The 25,132-nt window shown below is 41.9% G+C and overlaps 1 protein-coding gene across 1 annotated transcript; it reads left to right on the plus strand.

The window, feature by feature from the left end:
* The first annotated feature begins 1,799 nt into the window (after positions 1 to 1,799).
* On the plus strand, positions 1,800 to 23,400 carry LOC115143933 (V-type proton ATPase 16 kDa proteolipid subunit c-like). Its single transcript, XM_029684409.2, has 3 exons — positions 1,800 to 2,088; positions 22,049 to 22,232; positions 22,536 to 23,400. The coding sequence occupies exons 1-3, from the start codon at positions 2,016 to 2,018 to the stop codon at positions 22,738 to 22,740; spliced, it is 462 nt and encodes a 153-aa protein (XP_029540269.1). The 5' UTR covers positions 1,800 to 2,015; the 3' UTR covers positions 22,741 to 23,400.
* The last annotated feature ends 1,732 nt before the right edge of the window (positions 23,401 to 25,132 follow it).

Consider the following 25,132-nt stretch of genomic DNA (forward strand, 5'->3'; position numbering starts at 1 on the left):
GAGGTGAAAAAGTACACATTTCCTGACTCATAGCCAATTAGTACTTTTGACAAAAGCCCATTCGGCCGTACACTTTCAATAAAACAACGAATTTGTCCACACTTTGCGGATTTCTGAATCCTGAATCATCAAAGGAGCAGCACGAGGCCTGCATCTAGCAACTTCACATGACCCATTTTTGCAGGTGTTTCAACACACCACTACAAGGAGAGAGAGGGAGAAAGGGCAAACTCCACTGAACTTGTTTTATTGTATGGAACCACTTGGAAGTTTATGGATTTTGGGTAAACTTCTCCTTTAATAGATCCGAGGCAAATCTTAGAGCTCTAGAGGGTTACAGTCATGAAATTGCCTCTTGCTTTAAGTATCAAATATCTAAATACGCACATCCTCTGTGCAAGTTAATCTACCCAATCAAAAGTCATTAGCAATAAACCCTATGAGTGCATCATGAGAGATCCGCACGGCTCAGAAACAATCGCTAGCCCCTAACCACACAATTGTATAGAGCTGAAGGGATAAGATAAATCAATTATTATGGCTGTAGCTCCTCCTTGCCCTCTGATAGACTTGCCATATTGCTTGATCCTATCCAATCCTTTCAGATCTACCCATTCCTGCGGGGCACTTTGAATCATGCCCTTGTGACAATGTTTCACATGGTTCCCTATTTTGTGAGTTTCCACTATTCATAAAACAGATGCACAGTGGAGGTCCATGGCTTTTCTCTGATTAAGCGCTACTGTCAAGAGACCGTGGCTTGATCGGTGAACATGGATCCACCTATCTTGACATTAACCAAGACACACACACATATATATATGACATCATGTGACAAAATGTTCAGACAGGGAGCCTGCTGAGTATGCATCACAGGTAGGATATTGTGTTATATTGTGATCACGAGAGCCTCCTCTCTATTGTGGCAGATTAATCCCAAACTGCCTCCTCAAACATCACAGTAATAAAATTACTGGATCAATAGCCATTCAGCCACCATAGAGAAAGAACCAGAGCGAGCACAAATGATCTCCATTCAACTGTGACTGACTTTTATATCCATATTACAAAATCATGTATTTAATTATCAGTGTGAGTGTCAAATTTGGCAGGTAGAAGGGCCTATGGAACGCTAGCTAAGGAAAAGGTAGACTACTAAATTACCTGTGATTACATCACGGATGAAGGGGCTTTGCCGTGGCGTGGTTGGGGTTCGCTCTCACCGCCTGCCTGCCTGCTTATAAAAAGATGTAGAGGGGGAGGGTGGAGAAAGGAGGGTTGGGAGTACTCTGCACAATCTCTATCTGGCTCACACACTCATCGTTACTCCCATACTGTCCCTGGCTCTTTGAGCCAGCACTTGCTGGGAGCGATACAGTGGGGATTCTCGGCTCCTCGACCACACAATCACTCACGCCCCACTGCTGCATATCACATTTTACTGTAAATGACCCTCTCATGCATGGTATCCCAGTGCCAAATGCAGAAATCAATTTGAATGATTTCATAACGGCATTGTACAGTTTAGCCACTCAATGGGGAATTTAGTCACGGAATGCCTAGCTAGATTTCAAAGGGAAACCCTGCAGCGGAGCACACCAAAATAGACTACAATAGGGGATTACCTTAAAAAAGAATGGACATAATCTAAAAATAAAGCATTTACTTTGGATGGGTTAAATCAGAAATATATCAAATTGTTTATTTGTAATTTAAATCCAATTTGATGTGCTGCAGTAAATCATTATCAGAGGTACTTGTGAGCGCCTCCCCTACATATAGTAGTTGAAGGGGTTTGGCCAGTCAGGTGATATTTTCCGCTTCACCATTTTGTGCTGTTGCTCCGCCGTGTATTTAGCAGAAGATTCGTGACTAGTCCAATTACATCTCTAGTTAGCTACATAGGTTTCTCAGTTTACATTTAAAGAGCGTGTGGCCTTCGATAGGTGTAGTCGATAAGCCATTAAGGGGAACCGCAATATCCGTTTGGTATTCCGTGTTCTTTTAAACAGAGAATGTCGTCCGAAAGCCCCGCATACTCTCCGTTCTTCGCAGTGATGGGTGCCTCTGCAGCTATGGTTTTCAGCGGTAATTATCACACAATTCCATTACTATCTTTACCATAGCTACATTTAAATTGGTATGTGTCCATTCAAACCGCATCTCTAATGCCTGAAACCAGCACAGAAACGGTTAGCGTGACAGCGAACGAGCTAGCTAACCCAGCTAATTAGCTACGTAGCAAGCGAACCCAGTTGACTAGCTGCATAGCTAACTTAGCGTATACGCACTTAATCATGTATCTGCGTAGTGAATGTAAGTTAGCTTTTATCGAAACTCGTTCTCATAACTACCCAGTTCAGTAAAAATACTGCCTTGCTATCTAATACATATCCTAGTTAGCCAGGTAAAGCTAACGTTGGTCGGACAGGTAACCAAGGGATGGAGTTGGACGAGAGTCCATGAAATGTCATTGGCGTATGTCACGTTTAGTAGGCTGGACAATAAGAGTCTAAATTCACCCAAGGCTGGAAATGTCAGAAGGTTGTCTGAGCTGGAACACTAGCCCGATCCCATAGCAGATTACCTCCGCAGAGCCTGTTAACTGGAGTGATGCTTACAGTTCAATTGAGCCTTAATGGCACCCAAAGATGTATCCCTGTATTTTACCACTACAATATGTTCTTAGGACGAAACGGAAAAATAACAACTCGTGTAGAAAGTTAACATCCCCACCTCAATGGTGCCAAGTGTGCTTATGTCTGCATAAAGGGCAACATTTGCTGTTTCTGATCTAGCGATCGACGAAAGCAGAGTACACCCTGCCCACCCTTATGTAATTAGAAAGACGATATTATCCTGACTAAAATGGTGTCCGACTTGACAAAATCTAAATATACACATTGCGAGATATTTGGCGAAATGTACCAGCATGCCTCTCCATAGAAAAACATTGGGGGTGTAGGCCTACAATCTGCAGTGTAGGCCTAGGGCAAAAACCAAAACATGCAACCCTAATATAGAGGGCTTGACCTACTGGGGATATTGAATCGTGCAGCTACTGCTAGAAGCTGGAGGGTATGTGACACTATTTTCTCCTTTACTGTGCTGTGTGGTGGCGGCATGCCGCCTGTCTATTGTAGTTAATTCAACTCTGTAATGACTTGTGGTGGAAGGGTGATCCCAGTTGTCCGTTTGCGTTAAGTATTCCCAATTTTACTCCTCTTCAAAGCTGTTGCTGGGTGTGTGACCCTCTCACCTAGAGGTTCCTGTCAGTTGAAATTATTGCAAGTAATATGAGGAAACTATTGATTGCACTAAAATGCATTCATCATTTATACCCAATGTGTAGTTACTGTATGTAGGAAACATACTAGCAAGAGGCTAACCTAGCATGAGCCCTATATGTGTTTAGTGCTGACCCAGAGCTCCTATGGGTAGTGATAGCACAGGCCAGCGTGGGTAGCCCCTGTGGCTGGGAGTGATCTGGAGGGGGGACACCGGTGATTTCAGGCCCAGGAGCATTAAGTTTCCTTACAGGAAACGTGAGCCTGCCATCATGCGATGTCACTACAACACCACCACTACCATGATTGAGAAACAAACTGGTAATTTACACATTATCTACTGATTTGTGTATGCATTTGTAAACCATTGCCTATATTGTGCTTCATGATAATTTAAAAGGTAATAATTGTAGACTGGAGTTGATTTTTCTTTGAGAACGTGGTTAAGCACACCCACTGAAACATATGTGAACTGTGCATTATACAGCAGCCTGTGAAGACAGTCTCACACTAATTTCATATTACTGCAGTTCCTAGTTAATTATAGTCTTTCATGTCTTGACTCGAAGTGGGAGGTATCAACCCTTGCAAGGTGGAGGCACTATAATGGAATCACAAATGTTGGTTAGTTTCCCTTGTAGTAGAGGCATCATGAATAGCCTTGGAACTAGGGGAGTCCCTGACAACAAATAAAATACAAATCTTGGTCGACCGGGAGTAGTCTGTTCTTTCGACTAATTGTCTACATTTTACAATGTGTTTAAATAACTATATGTAGGCTACTGAACTTGTCTGATGCTTTAAGCACTGATTAAATACACATATTTTTGACCGATATCGTCCTTGCCAAAACAATACCGATATAAACATTTTTACCGACCTTTTAAGCGTTCTAGTACAGTTAAATAGTTAGCACACATGGACGCAGCTGTCTAAGGCACTGCATCTCAGTGCAAGAGGCGTCACCACAGTCCAGGCTGTATCACGTGATTGGGAGTCCCATAGGGCGGTGCACAATTGGGCCAGCGTCGTCCGGGCCATCATTGTAAATAAGAATTTGTTCTTGCCTAGTTAAATAAAGGTTACACACACCACACTGACAGTTTTGTTGATGTTTACGTATGTCCCCATTACCAGTAAAACAATCAACCTATTTTTTTTTCACGTACTTTCTGTTTTGTTCAGTCATTTCATTCTCAACCAGGATTTATATGGAATGTTTGTCAATGATACATGTCAAATAACACATAATGTTTCAGTAGCTATAGTTAACTATATAGCTAGGTGTCATCTAAAATAACCCTACTTTATTAAACAGTTCTTATTTGATTAATGGTTGGACCAGTTTCAACTGGTCATTGTTTTCAGGCTGGTTGTGTTGGTGCTAGCTACCCCAATTGTTGCGGTCGAACAAATGAGTGCTTTATTACCAATGCTGTATTGTAAACGCATCGTTCGTGGCCAGCGTTTGCTTATTTGCAGACTTTTTTTTGTACAGCTTTGACAGTGCTACTGTATCTTTTGATTGCAAAGACCCAATCGGCGTTCCATAGTATGTATGTGGTGAAGCTAATAGCAGTGACGCTATTACTGTGTGACTGAAATCTGAGAAATAGCTCACTTGGTAGTGTGTACCGGTGCTCGACCAGTTGGCGAAAGCCAACATTACCCATGACCGAGACCGGTTGATTGTCAAGGGCAATGAATTCCATTAGCTTGGCTTTAATGGATTTCGCCTTTGATTTGTCTCACTGAAAAAATTCTGTATTGTCTGTAGGAACTGTATTGTCATTCTCAATGGATGTAAAAACAGACTTTGTTTACTTGCTGTTTTGAGGTGAAGAAAATGTTTATTTGAGAAGCTCAACAATGGTGGTGAAGACAATCAGAAATATTATCAGATCCCCCAAATTTATAGGCCTACATTTGCACGCAGGCCAGGTAGCCTTGGTCTACTTCTATGCATAATCAGGTGCGCGTCCTTAATCAACATTGATTGACATGAGTGCTACAAACAAAAGACTTGTAAATGGAATGAAATAAGCTCAAATGTGTTCCTCACAAGCGTAGCCTAGGTTGTGCGGGCAGCAAACAACTTGTCTACTCCGACAATGAGAACAGTAAAAGACTGAAATAATATATTGAATGCATTAACAAATGACCCTAACCAAACTAACATTGTAGATTAGAATAGTAAATGTACTATTGGTGATACTGGTGTGCCATCCCTGCGGCTTACGCAATGGATTAGTCCCCTGAGACAGGTGTGAGTCAGACGGGTGTCTCGTGTGCCAAACAATATATGTATGAGACCAAACAATCGACTAAATGGGGTCAGCCCTACTTGGAATACTACCATGGGTTTTAATTTAGCTTTAAAGCAAAATCAATGACCTAATCATTTGATAACAGGTTAGATTTCATTGGGCGCGATGGCTGCTCCGAGTTGTTGGTCATCAGTTGAGCCTGCGTCGTATCGACAGGGTAGTGGCCTGTTATGTCTGCAGCCTCATCTGCGTCAGGTTCCTGCTCTTGGTTGGTAGTCGGTCCAGGCGCTGACTGGCTGTGACGAGCACAGTCGAATCTCTAACCCTGGCAATTTGACTGGTAAACTCACGGGTACACTCTCAATGGCTGCCTGGAATTGTCATGCAATTTCCATAGTAATGTGGCTCATACATTCCATTGCATGCAATTTTTTGCAGTCAGTTGAATCAACCAATCACTGCACATATTGATGTACACGCTTCCTACTTTTTCTTCCTGCTTTCCTCCTATGGGCATCAAATGTTATGTCACATGCGTTGGAAACAACCGGTGTAGACTAACGGTGAAATGCTTCCTTATGTGCCATTCCCAACAACGCAGAGGAGGAATTAATACACTGAGTAATGATGGACAACTATTTCCATTGAGTGGTAATTCCCCATTGACCTCTAGTTATCTGTTGTGTATTATCTTAAAGTATTCTTCCAGTAGCTTGGTTATGTTCCAGTGTGGAGTTCAATAGAGATTGCATCATCTCTGGATTTGTTGGGGCTGTATGCGAATTAGAGTGGGTCCAGGGTTTCTGGGATGATGGTGTTGTGAGCCATGACCACCCTTTTAAAGCATTTCATGGTTACAGTTGTGAGTGCTATGGGGCAATAGTCATTTAGACGGGTTACGTTGGCGTTCTTGGGCACAGGGACTATGGTGGTCTGCTTGAAGCATGTAGGTATTACAGACTGGGAGAGGTTCAAAATGTCAGTGAAGACGCTTGCCAACTGGTCAGCGCATGTACGTGTCCTGGTAATCAGTCTGGTCACGTGGTCTTGACAATGTTAACCTGTTTAACTTCTTACTTCCGTCGGCTACGGAGAGCAAGATCACACAGTCGTCGGTACTGCAGGTGCTGTCCCGCATGGATCAGTGTTTCTTGCCTCAAAGCGAGCCCTGCAACGTCTTGGAACACTTACGGTTTGAACAGTTATTATGGAGACAGCGGTCATTTGGCTGTCCAATTAATCATCCAAAATTCCGTGACCATCACAACCCTACTGCACATTTATATCCGTGTTGCCCATCCAATCCCTCCTTGATCAACTACTATAAATGCCACTGGAGGAGATGCTTGACTTGAGATTGTACATTGTAAGGGCATAAGCATACTTTTTTTGTTTGCAGCCATATTTATTTTAATTTGACCTGTATTTAACTAGGCAAGTCTGTTAACCTGTCTAGGACTAGCGGAACCCCTCGCCAACAGCCAATGAAATTGCAGGGCGCCAAATACAAATCAACAAATCTCATAAATCATATTTCTCAAACATACAAGTATTAGGCACCATTTTAAAGATACAATTCTTGTTAATCCAGCCACGGTGTCCGATTTCAAATATGCTTTACAGCGAAAGCTCCACGAACGATTATGTTAGGTCACCACCAACTCACAGAAAAACCCAGCCATTTTTCCAGCCAAAGAGAGGAGTCACAAAAAGCACAAATGGAGAGAATTAATCTCAAACCTTTGATCTTCATCAGATGACAATCATAGGACTTCATGTTACACAATACATGTATGTTTTGTTCGGTAAAGTTCATATTTATATCCAAATCTTATTTGACATTGCCATGTTACGTTCAGTAGTTCCAAAACATGCAGTGATATTGCAGAGAGCCATATGAATGAACAGAAATACTCATAGATGTTGATAAATTCAAGTGTTATGCATGGAACTTTAGATACACTGACAGATTTCCCAAAAACTTTACGGAAAAGGCATAATCTGAGAACGACGCTCAGAGCCCAAACCAGCCAGAAATATCCGCCGTGTTGGGTAGTCAACATGGGTCAAAAATAACATTATAAAGCATTCACTTTGCTCTTCATCAGAATGCACTCCCAGGAATCTCAGTTCCACAATAAATTCTTGTTTTGTTCGATAATGTTAATTTCTGTCCAATAGCTTCTTTTGTTAGGGCGTTTGGTAAACAAATCCAAAAGCGCAATCTGTTCCAGTCGGACGAAACATTCAAAAAGTTATATTACAGGTCGAAGAAACTTGTCAAACTAAGTATAGAATCAATCTTTAGGATGTTTTTATCATAAATGTTCAATAATGTTCCAACTGGAGAATTCCATTGGAGAATTCCATTACCTGTAGAAAAGTATATGGAACGAGAGTTACCTCTTGTGAAAGCACGTGACTGAGAACGAGGCTGCAGGCAGACCCCTTAGTCAAACAGCTCCTATCCGGCCCCCCTTCACACGAGAAGCCTGAAACGACGTTTTAAAGATGGTTGACATCTAGTGGAAGCCTTAGGAAATGCAACAACCCATATCCCACTGTGTATTCAATAGGGGTGAGTTCAAACTACAAACCTCAGATGTCCCACTTCGTGTTTAAATGTTTCAATGGTTTTTGCCTGCCATATGATTTCTGTTATACTCAGACATCATTCAAACAGTTTTAGAAACTTCAGTGTTTTCTATCCAATTTCTATCTAATAATAATATGCATATATTAGTATCTGGGACTGAGTAGGAGGCAGTTCACTCTGGGCACGCTAGTCATCCAAAAGTGAAAATGCTGCCCCCTATCCCAAAGAAGTTAAGAATAAATTATTATTTACAATGACTGCCTATACCGGCCAAACACGGACGGCGCTGGGCCAATTGTGCGCCGTCCTATGGGACTCGATCGCGGCCGGTTGTGATACCAGGGTGTCTGTGCTGATGCCTCAAGCACTGAGATGCAGTGCCTTAGACCGCTGCGCAAATCGGGCCATAATACTGTGTATATACAGTGGATTTGGAAAGTATTCAGACCCCACTCCTGCGTTGTCTTGGCTGTGTGCTTAGGGTCGTTGTCCTGTTGGAAGGTGAACCTTCACCCCAGTCCTCACCTGCTCCCAGAGCGCTCAGGATCTTTCCTCAAGGATCTCTCTGTACTTTGCTCCGTTCATCTTTCCCTTGATCCTGACTAGTCTCCCAGCATTGCTGCCGCTGAAAAATATCCGCACAGCATGATGCTGCCACCCATGCTTCACCGTAGGGATGGTGCTAGGTTTCATCCAAACGTGACGCTTGGCATTCCGGCCAAAGAGTTCAATCTTGGTTTCATCAGATCAGATCATCTTGTTTCTCATGGTCAGTCCTTTTAGGTGCCTTTTGGCAAACTCCAAGCGGGCTGTCATGTGCCTTTTTTTTATTTTTACTGAGTTTCTTCCGTCTGGCCACTCTACAATAAATGCCTGATTTGGTGGAGTGCTGCATAGATGGTTGTCCTTCTGGAAGGTTCCATCTCCACAAGGCAACTTTGGCGCTCTGTCAGTGACCATCGGGTTCTTGGTCACCTCTCCGACCAAGTCTCTTCTCCCCCGATTGCTCAGTTTTAGCCAGGCGGCCAGCTCTAGGAAGAGTGTTGGTGGTTCCAAACTTCTTCCATTTAAGATTGATGGAGGAAACTGTTCTTGGGGACCTTCAATGCTGCAGAAATATTTTGTTACCCTTCCCCAGATCTGTGCCTCCACACAATCCTGTCTCGGAGCTCTACTGACAATTTGAGTTCATGGCTTGGTTTTTGCCCTGACTTGAACTGTCAACAGTGAGATCTGTAATATAGACAGGTGTGTGTGCCTTTTCAGATTATGTCCAATCAATTGAATTTACCACAGGTGGACTCCAAGTTGTAGAAACATCTCATGAATGATCAATGGAAACAGGATGCACCTGAACTCAATTTCGAGTCTCATAGCAAAGGGTCTGAATACTTATGTAAGTAAGGTGTTTTTGTGTTTTTTTTACATTTTCAGAAATGTCAACCTGTTTTCACTTTGTCATTATGGGGTATTGTGTGTTGATTGAGGAAAACAATTAATTCAAACTTAGAATTGTTGTAACATAACAAAATGTGGAACAAGTCCAGGGGTCTGAATACTTTCTGAATATTTCCTAATACACTATGGTTGGTCTTGGTTTATGAATGAGAGTGCATGAGGGCAGCTTTTTGGTGAGGGTCATTCATTGTGTTTCAACATGGAAGTAATTGCATGAACAAAATACCCACCTCGGGTCAGAGTGGAAGCTGCAAGCTATCACTTTAGGGGTTGTGGCACGATAAGTATTGTGAACAGCTATATTATTATTATCTGGAGATAATTGTTTTATACGAAGTAGTCTTGGTCTCCTGAGGTGTTGCTGTAGCTAGGGCTGTTGCGGTCATGAAATTTCATTAGCTGGTGATTGTCAAGCAAATAACTGCCGGTCTCACGGTAGTTGAAAGTTACTTAATATACACATTTAGCATCTCCTGGCTTCCACGCATAGCCTACAAGCCACTGATGCAGACCTTTTGAAACATATTTTTAAAAGTCTAGTAAATGCATGTAATATAGCCTACATGTCACAATAAATCCATTATTTATTTTAGATGGGTCTAAAGAAACATGATATGAATAAAATGTAGAATGCTGCTATTTTCTTCTAAAATAGTCGCAGTTGCCCTGCTATGGCTACACTAGTAGACAAGATTTGCTTAATTCTGTGGCAATATTTTATAGTGTGAAGAATACAATTTAAACATAGCTGAGTAAAATGGAAAGGATATGTTCTCCGAATTATTTGAGGGAGTGTGCACATGCGGCTTTTCTATGTTGAGCGGTTAACAAAGAAATCGGTACTCCTATATGCTTCTTTAGTTGTGATCCAAACATTGGGCGGTGTTTTGGTTTTTAATGAATTCTAAGTCTGCATGAGCTCTGCTTTGTTTCTTGTGCAGGCTGTACACACTTCATCAGTCTCTCATTCACAATTTTACAAGCACTTGATAATGCGTCTACTTTCCCAGTGGCATCCCCTTTGTTTGGCCGTAATGCCCCCTAAAAAAATCCATGCCTGGTGTCCATTGTGCCGTTGGGCTGAATATAACAATTAAAATTCCCTTCTCCCAACTGCAACCTCTCATTCAAATGGCTCCCCGTCATGTGATCTGGTTTTTCTTAAAGGCTACAAGTGAAGACCGACATCAGGGACGCAAATGCGCAGGTTCTATTCCGAGGTGCATATTGACGATATTGGAAGAACTGTCCACATTTACTTAGTCAGCCAATAAGATGAGTAGGCCTAACGATCAGCAAAAGCACTAGCATATGTCAATTTACTATTCCCCCATGGTACAAAAGTTTACCTATTCTGTGCAAGAGTAATATTCCAAACATAGTCTGGGACAGTTGTGGGATGAATATATAGGTTTATGAGCTAGGCTGTGTGTGTGTGACTGATTTGAAGAAGGCATGCGTTTCTTGCCTTACTGCACACACGCTGGGCATCATTCATAGGCTAATATTGTCACCATCACACTATTCTTGATTAAATCCTGTCTTTACATATACTATATAATATGTTTTGAATGAACTATCATGCACCAGTCGGGGCAGGGGAAGAAAACATGTATTTTCTATGCACTTAGCGAATGGAGGACGATTTTCCAGGTCATTTTTATGCCAGCCAGGTAGGCTATACTCCTGTTGTAAAGAGGGGAAATGTGTTTTAACATTAGGAAAGTTGAGAAATAAATATAGTACGCCTAGCCTATAGGGAGCTGATGTGCTCCTATTTTTAATACAGGCCATCACTCTGTTTTTTCACAATTGCATAGCCTATGGAAATGTTGCTCAACATGAGCTCATGGACTCTCTTGTAGTGTTTGGATTACATTCACATTGATGTCAGAGTGATTGGCAGGACAGTGCAGAGTACCAGTTAGCAAGTTTGTTGGTTTCTAATGACCATCCACAGCATCAGAGCTTGGAGAAGCCTAATTACCATGACTAAACGGTCACGTGGAATTTATCTGCCATCATGACTTGTGACCGCTGGTGTTGCCGTAATACGGTCACAGTAACGGCCCTAGCTGTAACATCAACCCTTCTGTGGATATACTTCCCTACCATGAGGGATTGAGAAAGGTGCTAGGCGATTACACCAGTCTTCAGTAAATGCATCAGGTCTAAATAGGGATATATTCCAACTTCATTCATCTCCTCACCAACCAACATCAACATATGTGAACATGGCACGTTTCTATGTTTTGTAGTAAAAAAGAGAAATTTAAGTGTTTACAATGACATTAGTAGACTATTGTTAGGCCATGCCTACTCATAATTGGTTAAAATTGCACTCTGATGTCATTGGAAACACCTCTTTCACATGTGTTGAATATGAAGTTAAGTTTTATTTAATGCCTCTAATTTGATATTACTTTGTCTTAAAAATGCACTAATGTTGTGACACTGCCTCACTTAAAATGTGTGAATCTGTTCAATGGTCTGACAAGGTTGGAGCAGAATAACTTAACCTTGCATAGATGGCATCAGTCTTGTGACAAATAAGTCCGTGTAGGGGTCTGGCGGGTGGGGTGGCTGGCTGCGATGTGCATATTTTAAGGATTTGCCAGCCACTTCCTCTAGTCTAGAGCCACCATTACACACAGCTCCAGAGACACTGCCTTGTTTCAGGCTGCCTTGACAGTACATGGAGCTCTCTGGATACCTGTATGAAATGTCTTGAGGCTACATGCCACGGGATGTGTCCTGAAGCATGTTCAAGGGCTGACGCAACTAAAATGTTCTTGACCAAGTAGTCAGTTGGACTGCTTTTGTTTGGTTGGATGCAACAAAGCTAGATTGGTGGGAATCCCTACTTTAAAAGATGGATGGTTTTATTGATTTCAAATTTTATTAGCCACTCACTGAAAGGACATATTTGCATTCTTCCATGTGAAGTATCTGCAAATTCTTGAAGAACCATGTTGAAATATGCTATTCTCTTTCACTCTGTGGCTGCTGTGCCAATGCTAGGGCCCTATAAAATCTGCATTGCAGACGGAATCCAGGCAAAATGCAATTCCGTGATTCCAACCATATTTAAAAAAACGTATTGAACTTAGTAGGAAATTCACTAAATGTATTGAACTTACAACATTCTTTTAGTTTGCCCAAGAACGTGAACACAAAGCATCAGTGATTCGTATGTTCCTTAAACTTTCTGAATAGGCAACAACAAAGGAATGCCCCTGTCTGTGTGATTGTCTACCTCTTTGTGTAGCTATTAACGATGATGCTAATGTAATGACAACCATATTCTGGTAAATGGAAAGCCTTTCCCAAAAACCTCCTCAATTATATGTTAGCCACCTACAAAGTTGCCTATGCTAGAGGTCTTCACGGATCCACCTGTACCCGAGCCCCGATCAAGGACCCTAGCGGGGTCTGGAACCAGAATTCTAAATGTCATGGGTCTGGGTCAGATCTGATATGATTGTCTCTGGTATGTGTACTGTTAACTGACTTCATCAAAGCAGCAATAAGCTACACTCATAGAGCCTCTGTCTGTGTGTGTGACATGTTAGGACATCTAATAAATTGATGGAATTGACAGTTAAAGGAGAAGGATAGGCTACAACTACCAAGAGCCAAGAGGTAGGCTGATACGTAATATTCTGAATGGAGTTATTTGTAACTGTAGGATGAGTGCATGCACTGCAGCCTCAACTAACATTTGCTAGCTTAACTAGTGTCTCCTGGTTTGATGCAGTCAAGACTTACTATGTAATCATTAGATAAATAACCTAGAAATGGCAGCTATTAGTTTACTATAGTGTGAGTTTGCTTAGTTAGTTGCTCTCTACCTCCCTCGCCACCACTTACCCACAAGCACGGCCCCTACCCCGTCTGCTAGAGCGAGACTTTTCTCTCCCTCCTTTTGCGCCTTATCTGCTCCGGTTAATAAAGTAGCTTAAATGACATTTCTGCTGCTTCCATCACTGTACGGACAGGGTCTAGATTCCACCATGTCTGGTTTCCTCGGGTCCGTTCAGAATGGGTCTCTATATTTAAATGTATTTATGGCCATTTCGGAACGGGGTCCAACTTTTTGGACCTGTGAATACCTCTAGTCTTTGTCTAACTTGCAAATAATCATGATATCATTCTGCATCAATCCAGTGGCCATTTTGTTTTGCTAACTCTGCAACCAGATGAGTGCTACTGAAATATCGCTATCCAGGCAACTGTCTCTGGCTGGTGCACAATTTAATTAAAGGGCAACTACACCTGAAATTCTACATTTTGTAGATTTTCCACAGACCTCAAGTGCTCTCCTGGCGTGGTTCAAGCATTGTGGACAATTCTTTTTGTTTCACTTTTTATATTTTTTTAGACTGAGAACTTAGAAAAACAAAATGGGGGGAAAATGGGATCAAGCAACAAAAAGAATCAGACTCTGTCCTATTCATTCTGCACACACAAGGACTCACTCATAGAGAGCAGCATAGTCTAAGATGAATCCAATGTTCCCTTTAGTACTCATGGAGGCTGACCATAGACATTCACAAAGGAGCATCATTGATCCACCACCCATTTCATATTCCCTGGGTTTTGTGGTCAGTCTGCAGTGAAAGAGACCTGTTTAGAGAGATTTAAAGGTCTAGGGAGTCAAACTCTGTTTTAATATTTACACAGTAAATGCAAATCTCCACATGTAAAACATCGAACTGGATAATTCATTCCTTTTGGGCATAATTTCTCCTAGGCTATTTGAAGTCACATTCACATACTGTTATATCCTGGAGCTTCTTAGCACTCTGAGGCAAACATAATATGTATCTTGTCCAGTGTCGTCCTTCTTGCACAATGCTAAGGGAAGAGTGGCTCAGGCAGTAGCTGCAACTTAGGTTGCATATTAGATGCTCTGGACAGTCGTAGCCACCTCGGGGCTTTCAGTTTAGTGGGATCTCACTGCGGGTGATGCATGGCTGACGTGGGAGAAATCCCGTCAGCCCATTCTGCATGATTCACGACCACGGCGGCCTGTCACCCCCCCCACCGAGCACATCCATTTTTAGAGGCCCGTGAGAGTATTGATTTTTATCACAACGCTGTTCTGCCTCTCCTGCAGACGTTGGCACTCTGGCTGTCTGCATCTTGGTCTGTCGTTTTGAGCCTCCTGTCGGCGTGCTGACTCTGCATTCTGCTGGGCCTCTATTACATTAGTGCCCTGCTGCCGCCTGTTATGTAAAAATGTTCCCAGCTAAAAGTTCCCAATTAAATGTCCTATTAATTTTCACGTTCTGATTGTTCTCGGTTCTGACTTCAGATGAAGCTTGTGGGCATAGAGCAAAATGGACAATGCTTTTGTGAGTCTCAGCTTTCTAAACCTGGCTCCAAATAGTTTCTAATGTTTCAGGTGTTAGACCTTTTCGTGACTAAAAAATATTCTATATTCAGACTAGTCCACTGAATTTTGTGGGTGTTGTAGCGCAGAAAGGGAAACCTGTTCATGTTTGAGTCGCAGCTTTTTAGAACTGGGTCTAAAACTTTCTAGCTCAAACGGTTTAGATGTCACATACATACGTTTTCAAACGTCACAGTTGATCAGAACGTGAACATTTTCAAGCTGGGAATGTTTTTACACGACACTGGTAACGCTGCCATAGAAATGTAATCTATTTTATTGAGTGCTGCCAATGTGACATCCGATTGTTTCTGTGGCGACTGGTGCTGGTTTGTGTCCTTTCTGAGCTTCTGCAGGGATGTGACATTCTGCTGGTCTGAAGTCAGCAGCTTCCTGTATGGAGAACCTAATGAGTCTATTCTTCAGGCAGTCAGGGAGGTGGAGTGATTTAGATTTCTGCCACTCTTGCACAGCATGAAAGCCTTTAAAAATTTTTTTTTTTAAGCCATACAATGGACAGGGTTAACCTCAGCTCAGCTCTCTGTTCCCTGTTGGTATCTATGGGTTGAGGTGGAGAGAATTTGCCCTGAACCATAGCTGTTAAATGGAGTGACTGGTTTGAGATCTGCAGTCAAGCTCATTTTCAGTGTGGGAGAACATGATGCTGGTCATTTCCTCATACACAAGAATTTCCCAGCTGTAGCTACGTTGCCCTTGTACAGGGAACATAATCTATGGAGTTGTGAATTTGTTACCTAATCGATTTCAGTTCCTCCATATTGCTCAACTCTGTATTCTACTCTATTTGTACATTTCTCTAATCACAGAATTAAATGGTACATAATTATATCATGGTATTGTTGCGTACTCCCGATTGGCTTGAAGGGTATTCTAGAGCGTGCATTATTTCCCTATAATTTACGGTATATTTGCACGGTAGAATTCAATGGCTATAGTACATTTTTTATGTTTTATTTGAGCTGCTTTTTAAAGCAAAATTCTAATTGAAAACAGTGTTGGTATTGTTGAGTTCGATTTTCGTAATTGCAAGTTGGACTGATGGTTTGGTTAACTAAACTAGCAAGTCTGTTTGTTAGGTTACCACGGTAACTACTGTACCTATCTAGTAAACTTACTTTTGGACTTGTAGTGAAGCTAATATGTGGACACCTGCTTTTTGAAGATGCCGTTACAAAATCATGGGCATTAATATGGAGATGGTCCCCCCCGCTGCTATAACATCCTTCACTCTTCTGGGAAGGCTTCCTACTAAATGTTTGCACATTTCTGCGGGGACTTGTTTGCATTCAGCTACAAGCATTAGTGAGGTTGGGCACTCGGCGCTCCAATTCATCCCAAAGGTGTTTGATGGGGTTGAGGTCAGGGCTCTGTGCATGCCAGTCAAGTTCTTCCACACAGGTCTCGACAAACCTTTTTTTAGATGTTGTGCACATTTTTAGATGTTGTGGGTGTAGCGAAATGCTTGTGCTTCTAGTTCCGACAGTGCAGCAATATTTAACCATTTCTCACAACATATACTCTACACACAAATCCAAGTAAAGAAATGGAATTAAGAATCTATAAATATGGATGAGTAGCATAGAATACAGTATGAACATATGAGATGAGTAATGCAAGATATGTAAACATTATTAAAGTGTCCAATGACTTCAAGTCTGTGTATATAGACTGCTGCCTATCTGTGCTAGAGATGGCCATTTAAGCCTGATGTACTTGAGTTTCTATTTTTCAATCTCTCGGTCCCAGCTTTGATGCACCTGTACTGACCTTGCCTTCTGGATAATAGCGGGGTGACCAGGCAGTAGCTTGGGTGGTTGTTGTCCTTGATGGTCTTTTTGACCTTTCTGTGCTGTAGGTGTCCTGGAGGGCATGTAGTTTGCCCCCAGTGATGTCTTGTGCCGACAGCACCACCCTCTGGAGAGCCCTGAGGTTGTGGGCCATGCAGTTGCCGTACCAGGTGGTGATACAAGGTGACAAGACAAATTTCTTCAGCCACGTGTGGTTGAAGAGGTGCTATTGCGCCTTCACCACACTGCCTGTGTGGTTGGACCGTTTCAGTGATGTGTACGCAGAGGAACTTAACTTTCTACCTTCTCCACTGCTGTCCCATCAATGTGGATAGGGGGGTACTCCCTCTGTTTCCCAAAGTCCACGATCACCTTTGTGTTTTGTTGAGTGAGACTGACACCACACTCCGAGGGCCCTCACCACCTCCTTATAGGCTGTCCGTCATTGTTGGTAAGCAAGCCTACTACTGTTGTCTGCAAACTTGATTGAGTTGGAGGCATGCTTGGCCATGCAGTCATGGGTGTACAAGGAGGGCCTTGAGCTTAATGATGAGCTTGGAGGATACTATGGTGTTGAATGCTGAGCTATAGTCAATGAACAGGATTCTTACATGGGTATTCCTCTTGTCCAGATGGGATGGTGAAGGTGATTGCATTGAATATGAACCTATTGGGATGGTAAGCAAATTGAAGTTAGTCTAGGGTGACGGGTAAGGTGGAGGTGATATGATCCTTGACTTGTCTCAAAGCACTTCATTACAGAAGTGAGTACTATGAAGCAATAGTCATTTAGTTCTGTTACCTTTGCATTCTTGGGTAAAGGAACAATGGTGGCCATCTTCAAGTATGCGGGGACAGCAGACTGGGATAGGGAAAGATTGAATATGTCAGTAAACGCACCAGCCTACTGGTCTGCGCATGCTCTGAGGACACGGCTAGGGATGTTGTCTGGGCCGGCAGCCTTGCGAGGGTTAACGCGTTTAAATGTCTTACTCACGTCTGCTATGGATAAGGACAGCCCACAGTCCTTGGTAGCGGGCAGCGTCGGTGAAACTGTTATCCTCAAAGCAGAAGGTGTTTAGTTTGTCCGGAAGCAAGACGTCAGTGTCCGCAGCGTGGCTGGTTTTCCTTTTGTAGTCTGATTGTCTGTAGACCCTGCCACACAAGTCTCTTGTCTGAGCCGTTCAATTGCGACTCCACTTTCTCTATACTGATGTTGTGATTGCCTTGCAGAGGGAATGGGTATTGCCATATTCCCAATTGCCTTGCCATCGTTAAATGGGGTGGTTCACGCTTTCAGTATTGCGCGAATGCTGCCATCTATACACAGTTTCTGGTTTGGATCGGTTTTAATTGTCGCAGTGGGTACAACATCTCCTATATACGTTCTGAAAAAACTCAGTCACAGTCTATGTATTCGTCAATATTTATTTCGGAAGCTACCCAGAACATATCCCAGTTCGCGTGATCAAAACAATCTTGACGTGTGGATTCCGATTGGTCAGACCAGCATTGAATAGTCCTTAGCAAGGGTACTTCCTGTTTGAGTTTCTGCCTTTTGGAAGGGAGGAGCAAAATTGAGTCATGGTTTGATTTGCCTAAAGGAGGACGAGGGAGGGCCTTGTATGCATCCCAGAAGTTGGAGTAACAGTGATCAACTGTTTTTCCATCGCGAGCACTAGATTCAATATGCTGATAGAATTTAGGCAGCCTTTTCCTCAAATTTGCTTTGTTAAAATCTCCAGCTACAATAAATGCAGCCACAGGATTAGAGGTCGACCGATTAATCAGAATGGCGGATTTTTAATTAGGGCGGATTTGAAGTTTTCATAACAATTGGTAATCTGCATTTATGGCCGACTACATTGCACTCCATGAGACTGCATGGCAGGCTGACTACCTCTTATGCGAGTGCAGCAAGGAGCCACGGTAAGGTGCTAGCATTAAACTTATCTTATTAAAAAAAATATCAATCTCAACATAATCACTAGTTAACTACACATGGTTGAGGATATTACTAGTTTATCGAGCTTGTCCTGCGTTGCATATAATCGATGCAGTGCCTGTTAATTTATCATTGAATCACAGCCTACTTCACCAAACGGGTGATTTAACAAGCTCATTTGTGAAAAAAGCACAAATGTACCTAACCATAAACATCAATGCCTTTCTTAAAATCAGTACACAGAAGTATATGTCTTTTAAACCTGCATATTTAGTTAAAAGAAATTCATGTTAGCAGGCAATATTATTAACTTCTTATGGGTCAGTGGGACGCGAGCGTCCGGTGAAATTGCAGAGCGCCAAATTAAATGACTAAATATTTAACTTTAATGAAATCACAAGTGCAATACATCAAAATAAATCTTAACCTGTTGTTAATCCAGCTGCCGTGTCAGATTTCAAAAAGGCTTTATGGCGAAAGCAAACCATGCGACTGTCTGAGGACAGCGCTCGGCACACAACATTACAAACCATAACCAGCCAAGTAGATTAGTCACAAGTCCAAAATAGTAATCAAATTAATCACTTACCTTTGATCTTCATATGGTTGCACTCCAGTTACACAAATCTTTGTTGTTCGATAAAGTCCCTCTTTATTTCCGAAAACGTGCGTTTTGTACAGTAATCCAATGGCTGAAATGCAGACAAATTCCAAATAATATCTGTAAAGTTCGTAGAAACATTTCAAACGATGTTTATAATCAATCCTCCTTTTTAGTCTAAATAATCAATATTTCAACTGGACAAAAGCGTTGTCAATATTAAAGAGAAACAAAGACGCGCTCTCGGGATTGCGCACCAAACAGGTTGAGGATTTTCCATTGGCCTCATTGAAACTGCTCATTCTTCAGAATAAAGACCTGAAACCATGTCTAAAGACTGTTCACAGCTAGTGGAAGCCATAGGGTACAGAATCTGGGTTCTATCTCTTTAAATGGTGGATAGTCTTTCAATGGAGAAACACCCATTTCAAAATAATAGCACTTCCTGGATGGATTTTCCTCAGGTTTTCACCTGCCATTTTTGCCTGCCAGTTCTGTTATACTCTGACATTATTTTAACAGTTTTGGAAACGTTAAAATGTTCTATCCAAATCTACCAATTATATGCATATCCTAGCTTCTGGGCCTAAGTAGCAGGCAGTTTACTTTACTTTCATCCAAAATTACAAATGCTTCCCCCTAGCCCACAAATGCTTCCCCCTAGCCCCAAAAAAGATAAGTAGGCAAATTGTGTCTTCTCGAGTTCATTACACGGAGTCAGGGAATATGCAACAATTTGGGCCGCCTGGCTCGTTGCAAACTAATTTGCCAGAATTTTACATAATTATGACAACATTGAAGGTTGTGCAATGTAACAGCAATGTTTAGACTTATGAATGCCACGCGTTAAATAAAATACGGAACGGTTCTGTATTTCACTGCAAGAATAAACATTTTGTTTTTGAAATGATAGTTTCCGGATTTGACCATATTAATGACCCAAGGCTTGTATTTCTGTTATTATATTATAATTAAGTCTGATTTGATAGCGCAGTCTGACTGAGCGGTGGTAGGCAGCAGCAGGCTCGTAAGCATTCATTCAAACAGCACTTTCCTGCATTTGCCAGCAGCTCTTCGCTGTGCTTGAAGCATTGTACTGTTTGACTTCAAGCCTATCATCTCCCGAGATTAGGCTGGCAACACTAAAGTACCTATTAGAACATCCAATAGTCAAATGTATATGAAATACAAATGGTATAGAGAAATAGTCCTATAATAACTACAACCTAAAACTTCTTACCTGGGAATATTGAAGACTCATGTTAAAAGGAACCACTAGCTTTCATATGTTCTCATGTTCTGAGCAAGGAACTTAAACGTTAGCTTTTTTACATGGCACATATTGCACTTCTCCAACACTTGTTTTTGCATTATTTCAACGAAATTGAACGTTTATTTGAGTCTAAATTGAATTTGATGTGTTGTATTAAGTTAGTGTTCATTCATTATTGTTGTAATTGTCATTATTACAAATATATAAAAATCGCGTCTCTGCTTTTTTGGTCCTCCAATCGGTATCGGCGCTGAAAAATCATAATCTGTAGACCTCAACTCAGGATATATGGTGTCCAGTGAGGGCCGTCGTGGTATCGGCTTGAGGGATATACACGGCCTTGACTATAACCGGAGATAATACGGTTGGCATTTGATTGAGGAATTCTAGGTCAGGTGAACAAAAGGACTTGAGTTCCTGTATGTTACAATTTCACCACGTAGTTGTTAATCATGAAACGTACACCCCCCGTCCTTCATCCCGGAGAGCTGTTTATTCCTGTCGGCGCGATGAACTGCTGGACCAACTTCGACACTATATCCCGAGAGAGCCATGTTTCTGTGAAACCGAGTATGTTACAATTCCTGATGTCTCTCTGGAAAGAAACTCTTGCCCTGAGCTCGGCAACTTTATTATCCAGGAACTGAACTAATTGTCATGCTGAAACAGGAAAGGGCCTCCCAAAGCACAGAATTGTCTCGATTGGCATTGCGCATGGTGATCTTAGGCTTGTGTGCTGCTGCTCAGCCATGGAAACCCATTTCATGACGCTCCAGATTAAGTTCTTATGCTGACATTGCTTCCAGAGGCAGTGTGGAACTCTGTAGTGAGTGCTGCAACCGAGTATTTTTACACGCTCCAGTACTCACCTTTCCTGTTCTGTGAGCTTGTGTGGCCTACAACTTCGCGGCTGAGACGTTGTTGCTTCTAGACGTTTCCACTTCACAATGTCACTTAGCTCTGAAGGAGAAATCTGAAGGACTGATTTGTTGTAAAGGTGGCATGTTGAAAGTCACTGAGCTCTTCAGTAAGGCCATTCTACTGCAAATGTTTGTCTATGGAGACTGCATGGCAGTGGCTGAAATACCAGAATCCACAATTTTGAAGGGGTGTCCATACTTTTGTGTATTTCAGTGGATGTTTAACATTTCTGTCAATTTAACACATTTTTAGTGGCAAATGTGTTAAATTATAGCCATTGTATGAAGGGGATAATCAACTCAGGGCTCTGCCTTCTTTGGTAAATGTAACTCCTTGAAGGTCAGTTCCACTCAGTTAGCGTGTCGTAGAACAGGCCTTCCACATCGCTCATTGTTTTCCATAGAACGCATAGCCCCTTGTAAGGAATAATCAACGTGTTGAAATATTTACTATAGTATTATCTCAATGGATCTAATTTTCTTCTCCCCCCCCCACAGCCTTGGGAGCAGCCTATGGCACGGCTAAGAGTGGAACAGGGATTGCTGCCATGTCAGTGATGAGGCCAGAGCTCATCATGAAGTCCATCATTCCAGTGGTCATGGCGGGTATTATAGCCATCTACGGCCTGGTGGTAGCGGTGCTCATCGCCAACAACATCTCCGAGAAGGTCACCCTCTACAAGTCAGTCTGACATCTCCCACCTCCATTTATTTCTACAAATTGTCTCCATTTGCGTTTCCCCTCAATTCCTAATACTTCTAACAGGCTCTGAGGCAACTGGTCCATCAATCCATTACACCTGACATTAATATTAGATTAAATCTATATACCATTAAAAAAAATAGTTTTGTTGCCCAATATTTTTTTAGTCTTTAATTGAAAACATCTCATCTTACTATTGTCATTTGTTCATTCGGTATCACGTAGTAACCCTATCCACTGTATTGATACTATGGTAATCCCCTGTCCCTCTCTGTGTTGTAGGAGTTTCCTTCATCTTGGTGCTGGGCTGAGTGTGGGCTTGAGCGGGTTGGCAGCTGGCTTTGCAATTGGTATTGTAGGTGATGCGGGGGTTCGGGGCACGGCGCAGCAGCCCCGGCTCTTCGTGGGCATGATCCTCATCTTAATCTTTGCCGAGGTCCTCGGGCTCTACGGTCTCATCGTTGCCCTCATCCTGTCCACGAAATAAACCACCAACCTCTCCACCAATCTGTCTTATGTTGCTGAAGGAGGAAAAAATAAATGGAATACTGGATAAAAAAATAAATGAATGACAAAATAATGATATAATAAAAAATGGCTCCATAAATATGGTCTTATCTCTACAATGTGTACAGTCGTCCCAATTTGATAGTCAAATGCAATGTAGTGATTTGTCTGTCCTGTGTGTTGCAAAATGTATGAAGATTCCCCCCCACTGGTTTACAGCCTCCATGCTTGCCAGGTTTCTTGCTGGTTTCTGCCTCTGGTCTTAGAGCTGACCAAAGGGCCCCACTGCTTTTTCTCCTCCTGCATTGATTTGGATGTTTACATGATTTCTGCATTTAATGTCTGAGGATCTATTTGTAAAGGAAAATATGTATGGACTTAACGTTTTATTTATAAATGTTTAAATGGGGCAAACAACTTTAATTCCCCATGAATTCTATAGATTTAATGCACTGTGGGTTAACTGTGATGTGGTTGGAGTTCCTCTGGATGTATTATTTGGTTTAAGATTGCCTTTAGTGTGTGGCTGGTGGAGTGGGCGTTGTGTAACTGTATTTCAATCGGGATGAAAACATTGCAATGTTTCGAATGTGTTCATGTAGTACCGCTGTTTGATTGCATTAAAGGTTGTTGCCCAGTGTTGGGTCTCACAAGTGTAATTTTCAAAACATCTCTCCAGCTTCTTCATCCCTGCTTGTCTGTAGATTGTTCACCACACATCGCTTCCAGTAAACATGCGTGAAGTTAGATTTTGGTTGACAATTCCTTGTACTGTGCCATAGTGTAATTCAAATGGGTAGCCAGGTGATGTTTTGGTGTAGGAATGTTTCACAGGTAATAGGCCTAAGATATGGGTTATTTTCAAGGTGATGTTGGTAGAAAAAAGGGTACCATTTAGCTCAATTCATTGTTTTAGAAATCTTCATTTTTTAAAATTAAAAATAACCTTTATTCAAATTAATTACATCTCACATTATGATCACTTTTACGTAAAACAATCCATTAAAGGATGTGGCGGTTTTATTGTATTTAAGTTATAAATCCTGCTTAACATTCAGCATCCAGAGAAAGTCATTCTTCATATAATGGCTAATGCCTCATCAAATATTCACCTCTAGAGACGACACCAGAGCAGCTGAGAACTTTAAAACGGCGGGTGGCCGTCCTCTTGCCTCTGACCAGAAGTTCGGTGGTCACTTTCAAATCATTTCCCAACGATTCTACATGTTGAAACACCACCAATCGACATAACGAATATTGGATGTGAGTAATTATTTGGTGGCTCAGCTGCTCAACTGGGTGAAATCAAATCTGAAGTCTAAAGTGGAATGTGGAATTGTAAAATGATTTTAGCTGTATAGATACTGTTCATATAATGGGTGTCAGTCATTCCAGGGAGTCTAGTGCCAGCTGGTTTTTCCTTTCAACTAACATCTAGACGACCAGGTGAGGGGAGTTCCTTAATCGATCACGTGTAAGGGAGGAGCAAAAAGCCACAGAAACTCGGCCCTCCATAGAATGAGTTTTACACGTGGTTTATACATTAACATAATCTAAACGTGCTGGCAGTTGGCTTGTACTGACAGTTCTGCTCTTGATTCAATATCAGCCCACTTTCTCAGACTTGAAGTGTTACGTGGGTAGATTTCTGAAGTACATATCAGTCGTATGACTAGATCCAATGTAAAAATGTATTGTGAAGTTGTACAAAGGCTCAATGCTACAATGTATTGCTATTGAATATGCAATGTCCATTGCATGCTCAGAGATTCTGTAGGCTTGTCAGGAGGGTCTGTGTAATGCTGTTGGTGGCACTGTCTGGATTAACTCTTTCCTCTTTCCTTTGGTACTGAGCAGAGGGTCCAGGGGAACCTGAGGCCTCCCAACCACATGGCAAACACACATTAGCAGCGAACACACTGGCCTACTCTATAAAACACACTAAGGTATGTCTTTGAAGTCAGCACCTGAAAATATTAAGCACTTCTAATATTGCATGTATAGTCTACTACACAGTCAACATTAGCCAGTCAATAGTACACCGTTCTCAACATATAAATGCTGTAGTTGGCTGGGAACAAGGCTGCTGCAGAAGATGTGGTTTACCACTCGGGGAATTAGGTAAATTAGCTGCTTTTTACTCAGTGATAGCTTTCAACTCGTATATAAAGCAGGTGATCATTGAGTGTTAATGATGAAATGGTCAATAATCTGCTTACTTTGACCTCTCGCTTTGACTGAAATGTATCATCTCTTCCCCTGGGGCGGCAGTTAGCCTAGTGGTTAGAGTGTTGGATGAGTAACTGAAAGGTTGCAAGATTGAATCCCCGAGCTGACGAGGTAAAAATATTTTGTTCTGAACAAGGCAGTTA

The sequence above is a fragment of the Oncorhynchus nerka genome, linkage group LG16 (genome assembly GCF_034236695.1).
Source record: "Oncorhynchus nerka isolate Pitt River linkage group LG16, Oner_Uvic_2.0, whole genome shotgun sequence".
NCBI classification, from domain to species: Eukaryota; Metazoa; Chordata; class Actinopteri; order Salmoniformes; family Salmonidae; genus Oncorhynchus; species Oncorhynchus nerka.